A 22,743-nucleotide genomic window follows, 5' to 3' on the forward strand; every position below is an offset into this window, starting at 1 on the left:
TCAGTGGAATGACTTGCCTTCAGAAATTGTAGGTGCTCCATCATTGAAAATTTTAAAGAAGAGATTGGACAACCATTGTCTGTAATGGTATGGAGTTGCACTAGAAGACCTCGCAAATCCCTCCCAAATCCCTTCCAATTCTGTTATTCTATTATTCAAATACCTCAGTACTATCCTTGGGAGATTATATTTCAAATATTAGCCAGAACCACTGCAGGAATACCTTTCCTAAAAACTCTCCAAGAAGACATCAGGATCTGTCATATTGAAAGCGACTGAGAAATCTAAGAAAATCAGCAATATCAACCCCTCAGTTCAAAAAGATAGTTTCAGAGCCAAAACCAGGCCTATGACTAAAACAAAAATAATGTTTATATAGTAATAATCTGAGTAAATCCTGTACTACTCAGATACTATTGTCTGACAATAATTACCAGGCAAATTGACCATCTTACGTCTTATTAACATGAAACTAAACTAATTATATTTGCATTGATTTTAAAAAAGATGTTTGTTTTTTTTACTTTACAGCCAACGCTCAGCTTTAGGTGAATGTATAGCTGCTTTTGCTGGTGCCTTTCCTGTGGCATTTTTAGAAACTCATCTAAACAGTCACAATATTTATTCTATATACAATACTAAGACAACAAGAGCAGGTAACTCAGTATGGATTTACTGCATGTACTGGTGGAATGCTGATTTAATTGATCTAACTTTGGAGCTAGTTTTTAAAAAATGAAATCTACTTGGATGTAATTGTTTAGAATTCTTATTCCATCAATGTAATTGAAGGAGTATTGTTCCTTTTTGTTCTTGAACTCATTTCACCCCCAGCAAAGATTTTAGTAAAATCATTGTATTTAGAGTAGATTTGAAGAGTTGGAGGAAGATGAAGGAAGAAGAGAAGCACACTGGAAAAGAGATTATGTGAAAAAAATCTAATATGCAAAATAAAATCTACTCAATTTGATTTTTTATGTCATTACTAAGTTACATATTTTCAGAAAATAGACATTAATGATGAGTGATGTTTGGAAATATAGAAAATCATATGTGTGGACACATGTATAACAAACATACATATTCAGAATGAACTAAGGGATTGTTTGCTAGCACTGTTAAACATGATATTATATTAATACATAATATTGTTCTTTTAGGTTTAACTTTACCAAACAACGTACAGGAACTTTGTCCAAATATTCCATCTCTGGAAAAGCTGATGGAAGAAATTGTAGAATTAGCAGAATCAGGCATTCGCTACACACAAATGCCTCATGTAATGGAAGTTATATTGCCCATGCTTTGCAGTTACATGTCACATTGGTGGGAACATGGACCAGAAAACAATCATAACAAGAGTGAAATGTGCTGCACAGCATTGACTTCAGATGATATGAATACTCTTCTGGGCAACATTCTAAAAATCATACATAACAATTTGGGCATAGATGAAGGAGCCTGGATGAAGAGATTAGCAGGTAAGGGAAAGTTTTGGTTCACCTTTACCTGCATTTTTAAAAAAATGAAAGGAAATTGAGCAAAGCAGAAATAGCTCATTTAAATAGATACATTGCACTTTATAAAACGACTAAATGGATTATGAGAGGTAGAGGCTCAGTTTATCAGAAGATGTATGTGGATTTAATAATAGGAATAAAAAGAAATGAGCAGGATTTGACAAAAACTAAAATGAATAGAGATGAACATTGTACAGTGGTACCTCTACTTACGAACTTAATTCGTTCCGTAACCAAGAAGCAATTTTTCCCATAGGAATCAATGTAAAAGCAAATAATGCTTGCGATTGGGGAAACCACAGGGAGTGTGGAGGCCCTGTTTCCTCCCAGGAGATTTCTAGAGAGGCCCATGGAGGCTTCTCCCCGCCATTTCCGGTTACAGTTTTGGAGGCTCGGGTTTGTAACTGGAAAATGGTTCTTGAGAAGAGGGGGAAAAAATCTTGAACACCCAGATCTTATCTAGAAAAGTTCATAAGTAGAGGCATTTGTAGGTAGAGGTACCATTGTATAACTTTTGGTTTGTATTTCTTTGAGAGATGACCAAAAAATCTAGTGTAGTAACTATTGAAGATTGTAACATCTTTTATTATAATTATTCCAGAATACAAACTAATATGCAGTAAAATTAATGAATTATTTACATAGTGTTTTCTCAGCCTATCATAAGCAAAGTAAAGCCGGAACTTCTGAAAACACATTTTCTTCCACTGATGGAGAAACTGAAGAAAAAAGCAGCTCTGGTGATCGCTGATGAAGAACACTTACGAGCAGAAGGCAGGGGTGATATGTCTGAGGCAGAACTTCTCATTCTAGATGAATTCACTACACTTGCCCGGGACCTATATGCTTTCTATCCATTGTTGATCAGATTTGTGGATTACAACAGGTTTGCAGAGAACTCGTTTTTAAAAGACTTGTTTTAAATCACATTATGGGAGTGACCTGATTTAATAGCATTTGTTTAGCATTATTATGAATTAATTTAAGACCAAGATTTTTTAAAATTAATAGTACAGGAATTTATTTCACCAGTGCAACATCTCTGTCCCATTCAATTATTGCTTCATGTAAGATTACTATAGGTAATTCTTACCATCTCTTCCTTTACAGATTTTTCTTTTTACCATTTTTCTCCATTTTTTCCCTTTTTACCTAGAGATGCTAAGAATCTAATAATCTTGCTCAGGGCTTTGCTCCATAAATCCAGAAAAATGGGCTGTATGCATACATACATGTTTTAAAGTTGAAGATTCTGAAATTTCTTTATCATAGGAGTGATAAGCTTTTTTTTTCTTTTTCTTTTTTTTAATTTCAGAGCAAAGTGGCTCAAAGAGCCCAACCCTGAAGCTGAAGATTTGTTTCGTATGGTTGCAGAAGTTTTCATTTACTGGTCAAAATCACATGTATGTAGTATTTAAATTTTATAAATAAGAGTGTTGCTGTATTGAGCATTGTAGTATAATGAGTATTGAGCCACATGCAGATGGCTGTTGGTACAAAAGCGATAGGGTTTAAATCACATTGCTGAATACAGCTCATCTGTTTGGAACCCATACTGCATCTCAGACATTAACACCCTCGAAAATGTCCAGAGATAGTTCATCAGAAGAGCCCTGCATTCCTCCTCCCGTAACAGAACACCGTATGAAACTAGTCTTACAATCCTGGGTCTAGAAAGCTTAGAACTAAGACACCTTAAACATGATCTAAGTATTGCCCACAGGATTATATGCTGCAATGTCCTGCCTGTCAACGACTACTTCAGCTTCAACCACAACAACACAAGAGCAAATAACATATTCAAGCTCAATATTAACCGCTCCAAACTTGACTGTAAAAAATACGACTTTAATAATAAAGTTGTTGAAGAGTGGAACTCATTACTGGACTCCGTAGTATCATCCCCTAACCCCAACATTTTACCCTTAGACTGTCCATGTTTGACCTCTCCAGAGCATATGCACCAAGACAAATACCTTGTGTGTCCAATCACACTTGGCCAATAAAAAGATTCTATTCTATTCCTAAGAGGTCAGTAAGGAGCGTGCATAAGTGCACTAGAGTGCCTTCCGACCCCCATCCTATTGTCTCTCCTATATCCCATATATCTTCTCTTTTATCCCTATATCTTTCTTCTATTCTCTCATTGATTATTTTATCCTATACTCTCTCTTCTATTCTTTCTCTAATTCTATTTCCTCGAAGGTGTCCTCTATTACCTTCATTGTGTATTATTGTGTATTGGATTAAATAAATAAAAAAGTAATTAAATAAATAAATAAATAAATAAATAAATGAATAAAAAAATAAAAAAAATAAAAATAAATAAATAAAATAAAATAATAAAATGCCATCTTGCTTTTTTGATTCTCCCAGTGCTGCTACTTCAATGTGTGAATATGGGTACATCTATAAAATAAATTAGAAATAGGAAAGAAAGCAGCACTCTTGAATATGTTTTTCTTTTGCAGTTTGTTATGCAAATACCCTTCCATTTTATAAATAAATGATCTAAGCCATTGTCTAAGTTATCTCTTTTCTATTCTAATTTTTTTCCAAATGGGATCATTAGAATCAAACCTTCGTCAAGTACTTAGCATTTCTTGTTATGATATCCTAAAGCAACGGTCATCAGCTACCGTAGTAGCCCGTGGACAACTGGTAGTCTGTAAGAAAATGTTGCTGGTCCACAGAAAAATTATTTGCATAATTTTGGGACGGATATGTCTTCAGAAATATAAATGTGCAATGAATGCTTTTCTTGCTGCAGAGAGTCTTTGGGGTCTTTTTTTGTGGGTCAGAGGGAAGCAGAAATTCTGACTTGGGTCTGCTTCAGTCGCCTGGTGTAGACTTTGGTTGAAGACTGGAGGGAAGCGCCACTGATGGCAAAGAGCTGGAGGGCCTTGTTCTAGTGGAACTGCATAATGGCCTGGAACTGGCTGACCATCTCAGCCCGTTGAGCCTCCTGGCACCGATATCTGGCCTTGCACTCCTGCAGGTCTTTCCTCTGCTTAGAAAGCCTATGCTCGTAGTTCTCAGTGAGATGCTTCTGCTAAGCCTCCTTCTCAGACAGATCCAATTTGAACTGAGCCAGCTGTTTTGCCAACTCTTTCTCTTGGTGGCTGCTTAGCTGCAACAATTGCTTCTTATTGAGGCCCCAAGGAGCCTGCGCAGGCAGGCAAGAAGTGCCTGGGAGGGAAGGGATGAATAGAGGTCAGCAAGGCACCCCTAGAGATGAGTGACATCAAGTTGGCCAGACCCATCAGTCACATGACCACTTAGCCACACCCTCCAAGCCAGTCATTAGGCAGATTATATCAATGGTCCACATGACCATTTGAATTTAGTGGTGCCTGCAGTCCAAAAAGTTGGGGACCCCTGATCTAAAGGATTCAAAATATTTCTTTTTATTTGTCTTTAAGTATTGGGTCCAATTCTTTTGCGAACATTTTATTGAAAAAAAGACCTTTTTATACCATTATATAGATTAAGGATTTATGATGCAATTGTATGGCATTATATATACATTTTAAGATTCAGTGTGAAGGAGGAAATTGAAGACCCAGATAGTGAATTTTGTAATATGTTGTGTTTTTATGTTCTTTGTAACTTTGCAGAATTTTAAAAGAGAAGAACAGAACTTTGTGGTGCAAAATGAAATCAACAATATGTCTTTTCTTATTACTGACACTAAATCGAAGATGTCTAAGGTATATGTCTTTACAAATGTTACTGCATTTATAAAAATATTGCTAAAATCTCTGATTTTAAAAAAATAATTAAAATCTTTCACATCTACAGTATTGGAATGTTGAAATAGTTCAAACATTTTATAGTACAGTATTCTCAATATTTCCTAAATGTGTTATCTGTAGAAATAAAGATTGTGGAAAGGATGCATGTTCCTAGTTTGAAATATCTTTAAACAACTCCAAATTTCACATCCATTTACAGGGGGATCACTAGGTCCATTTCATCAATGTGGAATCTCTGTAGGGCAAATGGCTACCAAATGTAATTACCATGTATCGTGTCATATATAGAAAATAATTATCCTTGTTCTGAAACATTTCTCTTCCCAATACATTAATTTTATATGTATCCTTCAGTAGATGTTTTCTCTCTTTTACTAAATATGCAATGTTTTCTCTCTCTGCCTTTTTGAAGTACAATGTCATACAGAAAAAGCTGAGGTCATGCCCAGCATATCCATTTTTTCAGGAAACATTTTGGAAAACCAAGTTGCTAAGTGACGTTGCAGCTTCTCTCTGTAGTATATCCAATGTTTTTACAAAAATTAAAAGAAAAAACTAGTAAAGGAATCATTGCTGGCTAAGTGAAGGAAGTCAGCATGGTTGCTTGGGAGAGAGATATTTAGCACATATGTATATATATGAACAGTCATGTGTCCTGTGGAGGGAGAAACAGCCAGAAGTAGAGAAATGGGAGATGGAGATATGATTGGTTGCAGAGAGGTCAACTTATTTAGTGGCCCCTGAGCTATTGTCAATTAATATATTTTTCAATAGTTTAGTTCTTGTTCTTTTCCAGAAAGACATATAAGATTAATATTAAAGTAGACTCCATTGTATCTAACTCGTAATGCATATTGTTGACTGTCGAAACAACATAGGAAAACAAATAAAAGAAACTAATAAAAGTTTTACAAGACCAGCACAAAGCATTTCGCTACTGTTGTGCTTTCTTCTCAAATCCACCAATGAAAGCTTACAGAACTGCTGAAGGACCCAGGACAATCACATGCAACACTAGTTCTGGTTCTAAAACAGTGGCTTGGTTGAGAAGCTGCCACCTTTATTCCTTTGGACCACCCATCACCAGTTTGTAGGATTGGACTTGCATTACCCAATGTTAGGATATCCCAAGACTAATTCTGGTAGTCTTCTATCATTAATTGCTCTGCTTCTATTATCAAACGTTAGGTATTGAATTTAAAAATCCCTTCCCTTGGAATGATTTGGTTTTTGAGGTTATATTATTATTTTAATGTGACACTTTAAAAATGTAAGCCTGATTAAATTTAAAGGAGTGTCAAACTGATGACCTGCGAGTCGGATGCGTCCCACACAGGCCATGCCCACTCCAGCTCTGTGAAAGGGAAAAACATTATAAAATGTCATGTGACAGCAACGTGACACTGCAAGTTTGACACCAGTGATCTAACTGAAGGCCATAGGAAGGACGTATAGTTAATAGGCAAATGCAAGAATTCCTTCTGTGATTATCATATTTAAAGTGAAATAAAGAGAAGTAGATGCAACTAGAATGACACGCAAGTGTAAAAAATTGTACTGTATTAACAATAAATCATTAAGGAAACCATTATTACAAGAGCAAAATAATGGCATGATGGTTATGTATTTGAAAACAATAAGACAGTGGCAATATCGTAGAAAGTTTCAACTGCTCTGTACAAGTGCAAATAAAAGATCATAATAAAGTTTGTCACAAAATTAACATAAAAATAATTTAAAAAAAAATTACATTGCACTTCTAGATTATTGCCATCATTACTGATATAAAACATTTCAAGTAATTTCTTCCTTTTTCATTTCAACATCTCCAAAAGATAATTATTGCTTCCCTTATTTTATAATTTGAGAATGAATTATTACTTTTACATTTATTTTTACAGACAGCTGTTTCTGATCAGGAAAGAAAAAAAATCAAACGGAAAGGAGATCGTTACTCAACTCAGACCTCTCTAATTGTGGCTGCATTAAAAAGATTGCTTCCTATTGGGTTAAATATTTGTGCACCTGGTGACCAAGAATTAATTGCTCTGGCAAAGAATCGATTGAGCATGGTACGTTTCCCCTATAAATCATTTCTATATGTAGAATTTCACTTCATGTGTTCAATAACTGTGTAAATCCTCCCCTTTATAGAGGCAGTACTCTAATCTGTATATCAGTGTTAAAAATGCTGCAAGAGTCTTGTTACTGTTTATTATTTATTGATTTATAATTTATATTTATGAATACCTGTCTCACATGGAGAGAGGCTGGATGCGGTATACAATATAATAAATAAAATTAAACATTAAAATCAGGATAAATTAAGATTTAGAATTATAAATTTATAAAACAACATTATAAAAATTTCTAAAGATGATGAATTCCAAGTGGGTATTCCCATGGGGCCAGTATGTATTACAAAGCAATATGATATTTGTCTGGTTTAGTTCTTCTTAGACAAACTTCGCTTCTTACCATTAAAAATAATGTTAATTACAGGGATTTCTTGGCCATATTCTACTCTTTTTAAAAAACATATGATAACTAGTTTCTTCTGGAACACACTTGAGTGACAAACAGTATAATTCAACAAGAATGATATCATAGAGGAGCCTTCCCCAAATCTCATTCCTTTCCTATAAACAAGATGCAAAATGATAAAAAAAACACTTTCCAAATAAATATGAATGAAGTTGAAGTGGCTTAGATACCAATAATACCAAATAGCTGCTGCAACCTAACTAAATGAAGCTGGTTGGGGAATGGAGAAATCCTTTACTCTAGGTTACTTTGGTTATGGTTGTTACAAAAGAATATTTCATCCAAGTAAAGATTACTGTACAATGGAATTCAAAAGAACATTTATAATAAATTATATTACGAGGGTCGCCCAGAAAGTAATGCACCACATTTTTTTTCTCAGCCTAGAGTAATGGTATGGATACGAAACTTTAGATATACATTATTTGCATTGTCAGGAGTTCATGTGTAAATTTTGTGTTTCTTCAGCAGATAGCGTAGCTGTAGTAGTGTTTGTAAGTGATGTGTCTGTAAGTGATGTACATTACAACAGTGTGTTGTCATTGAATTTCTCACTGCGGAGAAAGAAACTGTTGGGAACATTCATAAACTTTTATGTATAGTTTATGGAGAATCTGCAATTGACAGAAGTACGGTTAGTTGCTGGGCACAGAGGGTGAGGCCATTAGAACAAGGAGTGGTACCAACAGGGCATACATGTCCTTGTGTCTCGCTGGAGGAACGCCATAAATGGGATGGAGATTACCTGGAAAAATAGGGAGTGTAGAAGAAACATCATTCTTTCTTGTGTGTAACTTTCATTATGTTCAATAAATAATTGTTAAAGAAAAAAAATATGCATTACTTTCTGGGCAACTCTCATATTATAATTTATAATACGTTTAATACCATTTTGCTTATTTATGATGGCATGCCATAATAGTATAATATTTTTCAGTAAATGTTTGGTATGTTTTCTTAACAGAAGGACACTGAGGATGAAGTTCGAGATATAATTCGCAACAACCTCCATTTACAGGGCAAGGTAGTTTTCAAGTATTAACAACTTATACTTCTGACCTAATCTTTTGAACAGCAAGTTATATATGAATATATATATCTGTATATATGAGTGCATATACATGCATCTATTTATGTATCCATGTGTACACATCAGGTGTTGAGCAAAAAATGTCAGATATCTGTGACATGTAAGCAATGATTCTAATGGTCTCATAAAGTTAAACTAAATAAGCTTAGAAATTTGTTAGATTATCACAGTAATTCCGACAGTCTATATACAATTGTTTGGTTATTCATAATTTGAGACATATTTTTAGCACACATATATATTTTCTTGCAGCTGGAAGATCCTGCAATTAGATGGCAGGTGGCCCTTTACAAAGATCTACCGAACAGAACTGATATCACTTCAGATCCAGAAAAGACTGTGGAACGGGTTCTGGATATAGCTAATGTACTTTTCCATCTGGAACAGGTTAGGTGTATTAGTGACATTTTAATAATAATTAGTTTAACAGATTCAATAGTGTACTGTGGAAAAATGCCCAGCATTTTTTTTACACTGAAAGTATTGGTTTTACATTATGTTCTTCCAAAAATCTATTGCACTCCGTGAATATGCTAGTAGTCCTTGCTTAACGACCATTCATCAAGCTTCTTCACTCATCCTTACCAGAAAGCACACCTCTCCTCATGATGAAGCAGCATAACAGGATCTGGACTGCACAGAAGGGAGAAGCAGTGTAGTCATCCCATTGTTTATGCCTGGGTGAATATTCAAAGTATTAATCAGGAAATTAAAGACTGTGAAATAATTAGTGTGAAGCACACATACAAAGCTCTTTGGCTTTCTTATATCAACCAAAGTGACATACATTATGATGGCAATTAAGTATCAGTTTATTAAAAAGCATAAAGATAAAATGACAAAGTAGATCCCAAACTATTTCTTGGGATAGAAAACATCACCACTAGATGGATTTGTAACTGCCTTACAAACAGTACTTAATAAATCATCCTTAATGGTACTACATCTACAGGGAGGGAAATAAGCAATGGGGCACAACAAGGTTGTGGCCCAGTACTCTTAAATATTTTAGATAAATGACTTAGATAAGGGAATAGAAGGGGAACTGCAAATGACACTAAGCTAGCAGGAATAGCCAACACGCCAGAAAACAAGCTCAGGTACCAATCCATTTTTATATCCTGATTCTCTAGTTCTGTTGTGGATGTCAACTTGTCTTCAATAAGATATCATTGTATCTCATAATATTATTCTAGTCTATTCTACTTGGGTGTGTCAAAGTCTCTATTATCGATATCTAATATGGTATTTTTGAATAATGTTTAGTCTTTACTTTTTCCCAGACTAAGAATAACGAGTTCCTTATGCTTTGTCTCCGGAAGTAGCTATGTATTTTATGTCCTCCATACCAAATAAATGTGTGCCATCCAATTTGTAAATCATGCCTTTCTAGTTCTCTGCTAAAACTTAACTTTTACTGGATTCATTGATTACTATTACCAGCACTACTTTCGCCTAGCGGGACCCACTGACCCATCGGAACCAACTGCTGCTACCATCGCTACCTGTAAGCAAAGAAGTAAACTAAACATCAAAACAAAACTAAACATCAAGACAAGGCTTCCTAACCATCAAAACCGTTCCTAAACTTCTAGACAAAACGTGTGTGTGTGTGTGTGTGTGTGAGAGAGAGAGAGAGAGAGAGAGAAGTCTTGTGAGAGAGAGACTCTTTGTTCAAAGTTATCAAATACAAACTAATCAGCGGTTTTGCCATGCCAGGCAAAAACTCCAAAAGCCACAAACAAAAGACCTGGAAGACAGCAGCAACCAAAACGACCCAAGCACATGTTATAAATGCAGTGTTGCCATCAACAAACATGATGCTGTCAAGAAATGCCACTGCTCCTTCTCAAAAATAACCAGCAGGTAGCCAACTTTCTCCAAGAAAACCCTTCATTTTTCTATATATGCCCATCCTGCTCACCAAAACTGGACAACTTTATTGCTATGTCTGACAGGATCCATACCTTACAAACACCCACAATGACTCAACAAACAATCATAGAAACCATTGAAACAAAATTAGAAGCACAATGACTGGCATGCCTAGAATTACGACTGTGTGATACATTTGTTTTTTGTTTTGTTTTTAAAATTGAATAAAGTTTTTAAAAAGAATTATGACTAGTAGCATACCTATAATCACGTTTTATATCTTTGGGGGAAAAATCCAAGCACACAAAAATGCAAACCTAACAAACCAAATACCTAGCACCATTCAACAACCGCCATCACCTCAACCACTACCTCAACCACAAGGACCTACTAACTCAACCACTGACATCTCAATTATAGTCAAAGACACCATCGAGCATGAGCCTAAACATCATTATGCAATCCTATTTGGCCTAGAAAAAAATGATGAGTCTGACATTCATTCATTCATTCATTCATTTAGACTTCTATGCCACTCAATCCTGAAGAACTCAGGGTGGCTTACAATAAACAATATAAATACAATACAATGAAAAAGAAGTCGAATATAAAATCTAAAACAAAACCCTCATTAAAAAAAACCCATAACAGAACAGTCACAACAACATGCATACATACCATTCATACGATTTGGCCTTAATGGTTGTTAGTTTATGGCTCCCACGCCTGCTGGCAAAGCTAGGTCTTCATGGCCTTACAGAAGGCCCAGTAGAGTGGGAGCAGTATTGACATCGGGGAGGGGGGGAGTTGATTCCATAGAGAATTAAATCACCAAAGTACTCAACATCATCATCAGCCATTATACACAAACCATTAGTCATGACAAAATTATTGAAGTTTCCAGAGAAGGCCCTGAGCACAAGAATAATGATGGCTCGGTGGCCCCCCGGTCCTGCAGAGTGGTTTGTAAAAACAAGTCCAGCAAATGGAAATTTATCTAGACTATAAAATACATTGCCAGAAACAATACCAATCACAGCAAACTCTATCTCTATTACAACACATCCACTCCTGTGAACTCTATGCGGAACTCAAAAGGTGACTAGATCTAGGTGAAACAAACTTATACATAGATTACTGTGCTGGCCACATCAAAAACAAGACTCATAATCCATCCCACAACAATTTATGGACTACAAATAAAAGAACCCTTTTCCCACAGTGATCACAGCATGATAGACGTCAGCCATTGCAAAAATCAAGTTTGGAAAAGCTAACAACTCATTAGACACTGACCTCTCAACTCTTGACTGGCAAACACTATTCTCTGGCTGTAGCACTGCTGATGACCTCTATAACATCTTCTTACTTGAAGTCAAAAGAATGTACCGCTAATAACAACCATAACCAAGAAAAATAAACTACCCATATCAGTAAGAAGCTACAGTCCAAAAAAAAATCCCTCTGGCCAAAAAACAAAGCAGCCTATGTAGCTAACCGCTACAAAAAGATATGAGACCAAATAAAGAAGGAATGCTCCAACTATCACAGCAAACAAGAGGAAAACCTTCTGAGCACAAAACCAGCTGCTCCTTTTATAACTTCGTAAATAACAAATTCAAGGATTCAAGACCCCTCCCATCACTAAAAGAACTCAACAACAAAGAATGATATGATGAAACAGTCAAAGCTAACCCCTTCAACGCATTCTTTGTAAATAGCAATGGCTCATGCCCACAATTCCCTAGATGTACCACAAATACAACGATTTAACACAAATAGATTTCACTGAAGACAACGTTGAAAAAGTATTGCATGGCCTAAAACATTCCTTGTTAATTTGCCTAAAACAATTCCCTGATGGACTATGTGCTATGAACTACTAAGCATAACCTTTGAAAAACCCTACAGGACCAGTTCCCTACCAAACCTGTAGTCACCAGCCACGGTCATCCTCATCTTCAAAAAGGGAGATCCCAGTCTAGCAGAAAACTACAGAGCAATCTCTCTATGCTGCGTCACATGCAAAGTAACTATAATCAATCATAAACAATCCATTACCCTCCACCTAGAAACTAACAACCTACTTTCAAACAAGCAATTCGGTTTCAGGAGAAAATTATCCTACAATCTACAACTACTACACTGCAAAAACATATGGACCTCAAAACTTGAACAGGGCAAAGCAATAGACACAATTTACATAGACTTCTGTAAAGCCTTCGACTCAGTGGTTCATGATAAACTATTTCTAAAACAGAAATCTTACGGCATCTCTGGATCCCTACATGACAGACAAGAAGTGGTCAAAATAGGGAGTGCCCTATCAAATCCCGTTCCTGTTAACAGCGGTGTACCCCAAGGCAGTGTACTAGGACCAACACTCTTTACACTCTATATAAATGACCTTTGTGATCACATTACAAGCGACTGCATTCTCTTCACTGATATAAAAATCTTCAATACTACTGACAACACTGCTATCATCCAAAAAGATTTTGACTTTGTGTCAGAATGGTCAAACATCTGGCAATGCCAAATCTCAACCAAAAAATGCTCTACCTTACACATTGGCAAAAAGAATCAGAACACTAAATACAAGCTGAATAAACAAGACCTTGCAGACGACCCTCACTCTGTCAAAGACCTTGGAATACTCATATCAAATGACCTAAGTGCCAAAGCCCACTGCAACAACAGCATCAAAAAGGCTTCAAGAGTTGTGAACCCAATCTTACTAACCTTCTTCTCCAGTACTAACTAGAGCATACAAAATATTTGCCAGACCAATCCTTGAATACAGCTCATCTGTCTGGAACCCACACCGGATATTGGACATAAATACATTAGAAAGTATCCAGAGATGCTTTACGAGAAGAGCCTTCCGCTCCTCTCCCGCAACAGTATACCTTATGCAACCAGACTTGAAATCCTAGGCTTAGAAAGCTTAGAACTACGTCACCTTCGGTACAACCTAAGTATAGCTCATAAAATTATCTGCTACAACGTCATTCCTGTCAACAGCTTTTTCAGTTTCAACCACAACAATACATGAGCATACAACAGATACAAGCTGAAAGTGAACCGCTCCAAACTTGACTGTAGAAAATATGACTTTAGTAACAGAGTGGTGAATGCCTGGAACTCACTATCTAACTCTGGTTTCATCACTTAACCCCCAAAACTTTACCCTTAGACTGGGGTGTACATAAGTGCACCAATATGCCTACCGTCCCTGTCCTAGTGCCCAACCCATTTTATGTATATAAACTATGTTATATCTCTGTATATTACCAATATGTACTTGACAAATATAAATAAATAAATAAATAAATAAATAAATAAATAAATAAATAAAATTTCTGATTGAGTTTATGCTCCCAAAGAAGAGGAAATATATTCTTGAAGGTCCTTTACTCTTTTGGAGAATTCAGATTTATTTAGGAATTTAGTATTCCTAAATATTTATATATATATAAATATTTATATAATATATTGTTCTGTCTGGGTCCCCCCAGACGCCAACACCAACCAAAAAGAGTATCCAGACACACTGGTAAAAAGCAAAGGCAGTTTATATAATTCAAAGCAAACACAGGTAACAAAAACTGTTCTTACAGACAGAAACACTATGAAGCTTCACAGAGGTTTCACGAAGGCCAGGCAATAAAACAGGATTCTTGCTGGCAAAAACAACGCTGGAGATAATAAAACCCACGCCTCCCCCAAGTCTTCCAGACTTCTAGGCCACAAGCCAAGATAAGAGACGCCGAGAATCGAAGCAAGGTCACAGGACTCCTAGTTGATAATTCTCCACAAGACTGTAAGGGCGGGCCTGCCTTTTCAACCCTGCTGAGGAGAACCACACCCAAACCCAGCTGTTGCCAATTCAGGGATGGAAATACCTTTCTAATTGGCCCCGTCTTTGAGCTGCACGTCGCTGCCTCATGTCTATTATAGCCTGTGCGTCTTCATCCAATGAATCCAGGCTACTAGCTGGGGAGAGCCCCCCCCCCCCGGGGGTCTCAGGCTGCTCTCCCTCCTCCTCTTCCTGACGTTCCTCTCCCCCGTCTGCCTGGTCCTCCCCCTCCTGTTCACTGTCCTCCTCCTCTGGGCATGGATCCGGCAGAGATCCAGCCGGTCCCTGAGGAGCCTCAGGCTGAATCGCAACATATATAAGTATATTTAACTAAATGGGAGTCTTCTATAACCCAATCAAGGCAACAAAAACAAACAAACAAACCTGTGCAACTTGATTATGAGGGAATGTCATATCAAAATATTTTTGGATTGAGAAAATCATTGATATTCCATTCTGGGTGAAAACATTAATCCTTGTCCACAGTCACCATGCTCTTCTTAATTTGGTTGTATTTAATTTTAAAATATTTACACTCTTTCAAACAACAAACATTTATATATAGTTTAATACCCTTTCTTTTATCCACATATGAAAAATTAAATGCATCATTTAGATTTTTTTTTTTACTTTTATGTATTTATTTTCTCTATTATTTCCAGAACTTCTCTAATCGTGGACGGAAATGTTTCAGAATGGGAAGTATAGACAAAATGCTCATATGTTAGAATGTATTGGTTTTACCTTTAATAATTTTGTTTATGCATTTTGATTTGTTAAATCTCTAAATATCTAATTTATGGTGCAATTTCTCTTAACTTGCTTGCTCCACTTCGGTTTATTATGTTTGAAAGGTTTTGCACGTAATCTCACTGAAGGATTTTGTATTACACTTTTATCTCTTTCTTTTTCTCAGTTATGACATTCACAATCCCTTATTCGTGTTTCAGTTATTCAGTGCACTAATCAATTTATTTTATGTCCTCACAATGTGTGCTTTAAATGTGCAATCAAACTTTATATATATCCTTCTAGGATGTAGGCATGCTGTCATTTTGTTCTATGTTTAGAGTAAATATTTATTTATTCAATTTCTACACCTACCCACATTAGCCAATGACATTATCTACTGTGCAGTGCATAGTATGTATTTAGTATGTAATGACATTAATAAAGGAAAAAAATCTACTGCAAAGGGACAGAATTCGTGCAATTGTTACTTTTATTGCAATATGGTTATATATAGAATAGACAAGTTACACTCTACTTGCATGGACAAAAAAACAAAATGAAGGATAAAGACAACTAATTTAATACAGAAATAGTAACAGTAACATAGTAATGGGCAACCAATAACTCAAACTGTAATGCATTCTACTGATCATTTTGCCACTCACCATCTCAAGAAAAAATACTTTATAATTATATAGTAAAAATACTATATAATTTTCTATATAGAAAAGTAGATGCTCATTCTGGTTATTTCAGAAGTGCTGTGGGCATAATTCAGAAATATCCGAGATGATCTTGCAATACCTTCAACAATTCTTTCAGTAAAACAGATTATACTGCCTATTTTGGATTTTTATCCTGTTTTTCTGTTGGCACATTCAGGGTGGCTTACAGAAAAAAGGCACAACTATAAAGCATTTTAAAAATAAAATCAATATAATTTTTTTAAAAAAACATCACAGTTAAAATTTGGTGAAAAATAGGCAGTTTCTTCGTTTTCCTAAATACTGGGAATATGAATACCAACTATATTTTTGTGAGGTGGGATGCTCTCTGAGGTTGGTGGTTTTCTTACAGACATTTCATTACCAAGCTAGGTAACCTCGTCAGTGATATTTAGCACTGATGATATTACTTGGTTTGATAATACAAAAAAACCACCAAGTTCAAAGTGCACCAAGAACCCTGCAAATATGCCCCAGGATAATGATTGAAAGATCCAATCTGAGTCAGTACAGGAGCAAAATTTTATTCTTCCAAACTTTGGGGCTCATGCTCGACCGTGCCATCAGGAAACTCCTCTCTCTCTCTGGAACATGTGCACTGAGCATGTGCTACATTTGTATGGTTCCTGGTTATATGTAGCTTTTAGTTGCTAATTGGGATGCTGATAGCTGGCTAGTAAGTTGTTAATTGTTGTTTCCTTGCGCTGCCACTCCCTCAGCTCCTATGCATCATGTTTCCCTGAAAATAAGACCCTGTCTTATATTTTTTTGAACCCTGAAATAAGGTCTTGGGCTTGTTGCCTTGCACTCAAAAGCCCAATTGGGCTTATTATCAGGGGATGTCTTATTTTGGAAAATAGGGTACTTGATTTAAATAGCCCGGTGGAAGGATTCTGGAGAGAAAGAGGTTTCTTGATGATTGGTCCAACAGGAGCCTGAAAACTTGGAAGAATAAACCTTTGGTCACAGTTATCAACTCCAAATGGATCTTCCAGATATTCTCTTCTGTCAGCAAATGTACTTCCTTGGGTTGTAGTTCTTTGGAAGTGCATTCCACAGCCTGAGAGCTACAAAAAAGGACATTTGTTTTCTAAATGACCAATACAAGTAATTTTCATGTAACAGCTGCAGTTGGGACTATTGCAAAGTTAGATGATCATTAAATGAAACATCATATGATTGTATCTGACTTACAACATCAGTTCTGCTGTGATCATTAAACAAATCTTGCAGTTGTTAAGCATGATGTTATATGACTGTGATTTGCAAATGGTGATCATGTGACCATGGGATGTTTATGATGAAAATAAGATTACATATAGGTCGTAAACCTACACTTTAAGCACTATCAAAACTTGAGCAATCGCAGAACGAGGCTGTCATTAATTGATGACTGCTTGTATATAGAAACAAAAAGATTTTTTTCCCTAATCTCTTAACCTACAATAAGTGATGCAGAAAATGTAGAGCAAAACAGCACATTCTTTTCGGTATGGGGATTACCGTGTTTTTCGGAGTATACGATACCCCCCCCCTTTAAAAAGGCTGAAAATTTGGATATGTCTTAAACTCTGAATGTAGCTTTTTTGAAGCTTTTTTTCATCCCTAACAAGGTTCTAACAAAGCGACTGCTTTGCCTGCTTTTTTCATTGTTTCTCTCTATCAGCTGTGCTTTAGAAGCTGTTTTTTATCCTGCTATAGTATCAGGTTGATTAAAACTACACAAAGAGTATGCATATATCTGGAATTTAACAGTTTAATCTATGATTGTCCATAGTTTGACAAAGATTGGCTACAATTTTAAAATACTGTGCTTTTACTGTGCAGCTTATCTAATATTTGATTATATTCTGATGATATAGATGCTTGTTTTTTTCTATTATTGCAGTTATTAGAGCAAAAGCTAATAATTAAAATGGTTCTTGACCAGTATATTTAGAAGAAGTTTATGCACTTCAGTTAACTTGATTTAGTTCTAATATTTACAAATTGCCATTTTAGCAGCAAAATCGTACGCATATTAACTCAAAAGTTAAAATAAAATTTATTTGATTTTTTTGCATCCTGCTTTTATTTTTGTTTATAAATAAGTCAAGGTGACAAACATGCCTAGGCTCCTTTCCCTTCCTGCTTTTTCCACAACAATCCTATGAGATAGATGGGGCTAAGTGACTGTTTAATTCAGTTTATTCACATTAATTCAAATAATAATAATAATAGTAATAATAATAATAATAATAATTATTATTATTATTTATTAGATTTGTATGCCGCCCCTTTCCGAAGACTCGGGGCGGCTCATTCAATTGAATGGGATTTATTCCTTAGTAAATGGTGTGAGATGGCAGCCTTATGTCTTTATAATAAATAAGCATCTATGAAGTGATGTCTGATTTTCTGTTTTCTTTTTGTTATGTAGGTTGAGCATCCTCAAAGATCAAAAAAGGCAGTATGGCATAAACTCTTGTCCAAACAGAGAAAAAGAGCTGTTGTGGCTTGCTTCAGAATGGCACCACTATATAATCTTCCACGGTATGTGCAATCTCTACAGAGAAGAGAAACACAACAAAATCATAGCACAAAGTTCAGCAACATTAATAACTTTAGAAAAAAGAAATGTCAAAAGGATATAGCAATAGTTTCAATTCTATCTTTAGCATGAAAGGTCTGTTCATTGGGAAATTATTTCTTCTTCATATAAATTAGCTGAGAAATATGCTGTTTCTGTATACAATGATAGATATTTGATATAGTAAATATTTTGAATATTCAATAAGTGGGCATACATTTAAAAATACATATGTTTTGTTGGCTTTTTTTAAAGGCACCGAGCTATCAACCTTTTTCTTCAGGGATACGAAAAGTCCTGGGTGGAAACAGAAGACCATTATTTTGAAGATACATTGATAGAAGACTTAGCAGTATGTTAGAATTGATTGAACTTTTAAAGGTTCAATTGTTGTTTTGTTTTGAATTGTATGCAATGTGGTCAAATTTGGTCATTAGTAAACTGTAGAATTTGCTCATTATTTTAGTAATGTCAAGATTTTAATTTTATCAAAAAACCAAAACAAAACCAAAAATAAAAAAAATAAAAAATAATGGGATATATACTATAAGTTATATGTTCTGCTTCTTGTGGATTGCAAGAAACCCTTTTAAGGCTACCTTGGATATTTAGAATTTTATATATTGAGATGCATAAACTGTAAATATATATGCTATTTTTGTTCCCTTTTCAACACTGCAGCTGTCACCCATTTGCCAGTGTAATTATAGAAGTCAGTTCTAACATTGATAATGATAACATCATTTAAGTTTCAAAATGATATGTCTTTCTGATTTATTATTAGCTTAATTCTGATTTGTTTTACTTTGACAGATGCTCCTTTTTTCTATCTTATGTGTGCATTAATCTACAACCTGTAAATTGACTTTGTATGGCTTAATATGTATTTTGACTCAAATATGGTATAGCACTTTGTAAGGCATGCAAACCTATATAAAATTGAATATGGTTTTTCATAATAATTCAAGAAATGTAATTCAAGTCAGTTCATATTTAAATATCTTAAGATCATGCAAGCATCCCTAATGTTAATTTGTTTGGAAATAAGTTTGATGGCTCTCAGTATGATGTCCAAATATAATTATGTCTCAGATCTCAAACATTTTCTTTTCATGTTCTTATTATTCTGTTTCTTGCTGCAGAAACCTGGAGCAGAATCAATAGAAGAAGATGAATGTATTAAGCGAGTTGATCCTTTGCATCAACTTATTTTACTATTCAGTCGAACAGCTTTAACTGAAAAATGGTGAGACAAAAAAGAGAAGATACTAATGATTCTTTGTAAATTGCTTTCTTTTCAAATTTAGATAGAAAATGTTTTTTGTCCCTATAAAAAAGTCTCCAAAGACTCGGGGCAGCTCACAACAATAATAAAACAGTGTGACAATGTAAACAAATCTAATATTAAAAAAGCATCTAAAAACCCATCATTTAAAAACCATGCAACACACGCATACCATACATAAAACTATAAAAGCCTGGGGAAGATGTCTCAATTCCCCCATGCCTGGTGATATAGGTGGGTCTTAAGTAATTTGAGAAAGACAAGGAGGCTGGGGGCAGTTCTGATCTCCTGGGGGGAGTTGATTCCAGAGGGCCAGGGCCGCCACAGAGAAGGCTCTTCCCCTGGGGCACGCCAGACGACATTGTTTAGTTGACGGGACCCGGAGAAGGCAAACTCTGTGGGACCTTATCGTCCACTGGGATTCATGGGGCAGAAGGCGGTTCCAGAGGTATTCTGGTCCGATGCCATGTAGGGCTTTAAAGGTCATTTGAATTGCGACCTGAAACTGATCAGCAGCCAATGCAAGCCACAGAGTGTTGGAGAGACGTGGGCGAACCTAGGTAACCCCACGATAGCTCTCGCGGCCACATTCTCCACGACCTGAAGTTTGCAAACACTTTTCAAAGGTAGCCCCATGTAGAGAGTATTGCAGTAGTCGAACCTCGAGGTGATGAGGGCATGAGCAACTGTGAGCAAGGACTCCCTGTCCAAATAGGGCCGCAACTGGTGCACCAGGCGAACCTAGGCAAACGCTCTCCTCGTCACAGCCGAAAGATGATGTTCCAATGTTAGCTGTGGATCGAGGAGGACGCCCAAGTTGCGGACCTCCTCTGAGGGGGTAATAATTCCCCCCCCCGAGGGTAATGGATGGACACATGGAATTGTCCTTGGGAGGCAAAACCCACAGCCACTCTGTCTTGTCAGGGTTGAGTTTGAGCCTGTTGACACCCATCCAGACCCCAACAGCCTCCAGGCACCGGCACATCATTTCCACTGCTTCGCTGACTGGACATGGGGTGGAGATCTATAACTAGGTATCATCAGCATACTGATGATACCTCACTCCATGCCCTTGGATGATCTCACCCAGCGGTTTCATGTAGATATTAAATAGCAAGAGGGAGAGGACTGACCCCTGAGGCACCCCACAAGGGAGAGACCTAGAGGTTGACCTCTGACCTCCACCACCAACACCGACTGTAACCGACCGGAAAGGTAGGAGGAGAACCACTGAAGAACAGTGCCTCCCACTCCCAACTCCTCCAGCTGGCACAGAAGGATACCATGGTCGATGGTATCAAAAGCCACTGAGAGGTCAAGAAGCACCAGGACAGAGGACAAAACCCTGTCCCGGGCCCGCCAGAGATCTGATTGAGAAATAAGGGTACATTAAAAATTACTACTATCTATACTCTTAGATAAACCCAACTATAAATAAACCAATTTTGGGATGCATTTTAACACCTAAAATTCTCAGTTTATCCACCAGTAATCACTATTAGTGCAGCTTTGTTTATAGCTCACTTAATATGTGAACAAACATATTTCAAGTCATCTATAAACAAACTAAGTTACAATAATAGTGTGCGCATGTAGAGTAGTCCCTCACCTATCGCTGGTGTTACGTTCCAGACCTGGCCGCAATAGGTGAAATCCGCGATGGGGAATTTATCGAATGATAGTACTTATTTAAGTATTTATATTGTAATTGTTTGGTAAGTTTTCATTGTTTTAAGTGTTTATAAACCCTTCCCACACAGTATTTATTTTAGATACAGTATTTAAATACAGTATTTACAATTTTAGATTTTTTTTTTTTAAAAAAACCTGCCGATCAAGTTCGGTGGGCTGTTTAAATCTGCCGATCGACTTCCTCAGAAACCCGTGATGAAGTGAAGCCGCAGTAGGTGAAGCGCGGTATAGCGAGGGACTACTGTATTACTTTTCACTTTCTTTTCACTTATCAGCAAAAAATATGTATATGTATGTACATACTTTATATATGTGTGTGTGCGTGTGCATACACATACATGCACATACACACTTTCCACTTCATAAGTCTTGTCATACTTTCTTAATTATGTAAATTTTACTCTAGATGCAGAACAGCTTGAATGATAATTGTAAACTCTGTTTTCTTTTCTATACTACAGCAAATTGGATGAAGATTACTTATATATGGCATATGCTGATATCATGGCAAAGGTAATTTTTTTCAAAAAAAAATCCATAAGTTCTTTTTTGTTAATTGTATCATCATTAGTGTTGGGTGAACCGAATTTGCATAATTCGGGTCTGTGCAGAACTTTGTGGTGTTTTTAACAAGTCCGTGTTCAAGTTCGGCATTCGCTTGAACACTGCAGTGGGCGGGAAGTGGAGGTAGGGAGGGCTCTAATTCAGTGAATCTGGCTGAGGACCTCTAGGAGTTGAAGTCCACAAAGTCTTAAAGTGTGGTTGGCTGGCTGAGGACCTCTGGGAGTTGAAGTCCACCCCGGTGCTCTTTGGAAAGGGGAGAGGGGCGGTGGCAGGCAGAGGGGAATACCCCTCCCCCACTCTCCCAGCCTCCGTGCCACCGCCCGACTGTCCTTCCTGGCCTGTGGCTTTATTTCCTCAACTCCCCTGTTTTGGCCTCGGCCAGGAAGGAGTCTCCGTGACGTCAAAGCCCCGCCCCCGGAATCCCATCCTGGGTGTCAAGCAAATGGGATTCCCCGCCTCCGTTTACTTGAAGCGCCATTCCTGAAGCGGGGAAATTTTGGGCTCAGAGGCAGCGCGACTCTCCCCCTCTGTTG

The 22,743-nt window shown here is 36.6% G+C and overlaps 1 protein-coding gene across 1 annotated transcript in view; it reads left to right on the forward strand.

Annotated features, from left to right (window-relative positions):
* RYR2 (ryanodine receptor 2) overlaps window positions 1-22,743 on the forward strand; it is a 279,326-nt gene that overhangs the window by 200,043 nt on the left and 56,540 nt on the right. Inside the window, exons 67-80 of the mRNA XM_070734013.1 lie at window positions 532-656; window positions 1,161-1,481; window positions 2,166-2,406; window positions 2,836-2,923; window positions 5,138-5,230; window positions 7,177-7,347; window positions 8,784-8,843; window positions 9,162-9,301; window positions 17,113-17,117; window positions 18,387-18,427; window positions 18,520-18,632; window positions 18,925-19,021; window positions 19,812-19,915; window positions 22,108-22,159. Of these exons, the coding sequence (XP_070590114.1) occupies window positions 532-656; window positions 1,161-1,481; window positions 2,166-2,406; window positions 2,836-2,923; window positions 5,138-5,230; window positions 7,177-7,347; window positions 8,784-8,843; window positions 9,162-9,301; window positions 17,113-17,117; window positions 18,387-18,427; window positions 18,520-18,632; window positions 18,925-19,021; window positions 19,812-19,915; window positions 22,108-22,159 (1,651 nt within the window). The remainder of the gene's footprint in view (window positions 1-531; window positions 657-1,160; window positions 1,482-2,165; window positions 2,407-2,835; window positions 2,924-5,137; window positions 5,231-7,176; window positions 7,348-8,783; window positions 8,844-9,161; window positions 9,302-17,112; window positions 17,118-18,386; window positions 18,428-18,519; window positions 18,633-18,924; window positions 19,022-19,811; window positions 19,916-22,107; window positions 22,160-22,743) is intronic.

The sequence above is a fragment of the Erythrolamprus reginae genome, chromosome 1, assembly GCF_031021105.1.
Source record: "Erythrolamprus reginae isolate rEryReg1 chromosome 1, rEryReg1.hap1, whole genome shotgun sequence".
NCBI classification, from domain to species: domain Eukaryota; kingdom Metazoa; phylum Chordata; class Lepidosauria; order Squamata; family Dipsadidae; genus Erythrolamprus; species Erythrolamprus reginae.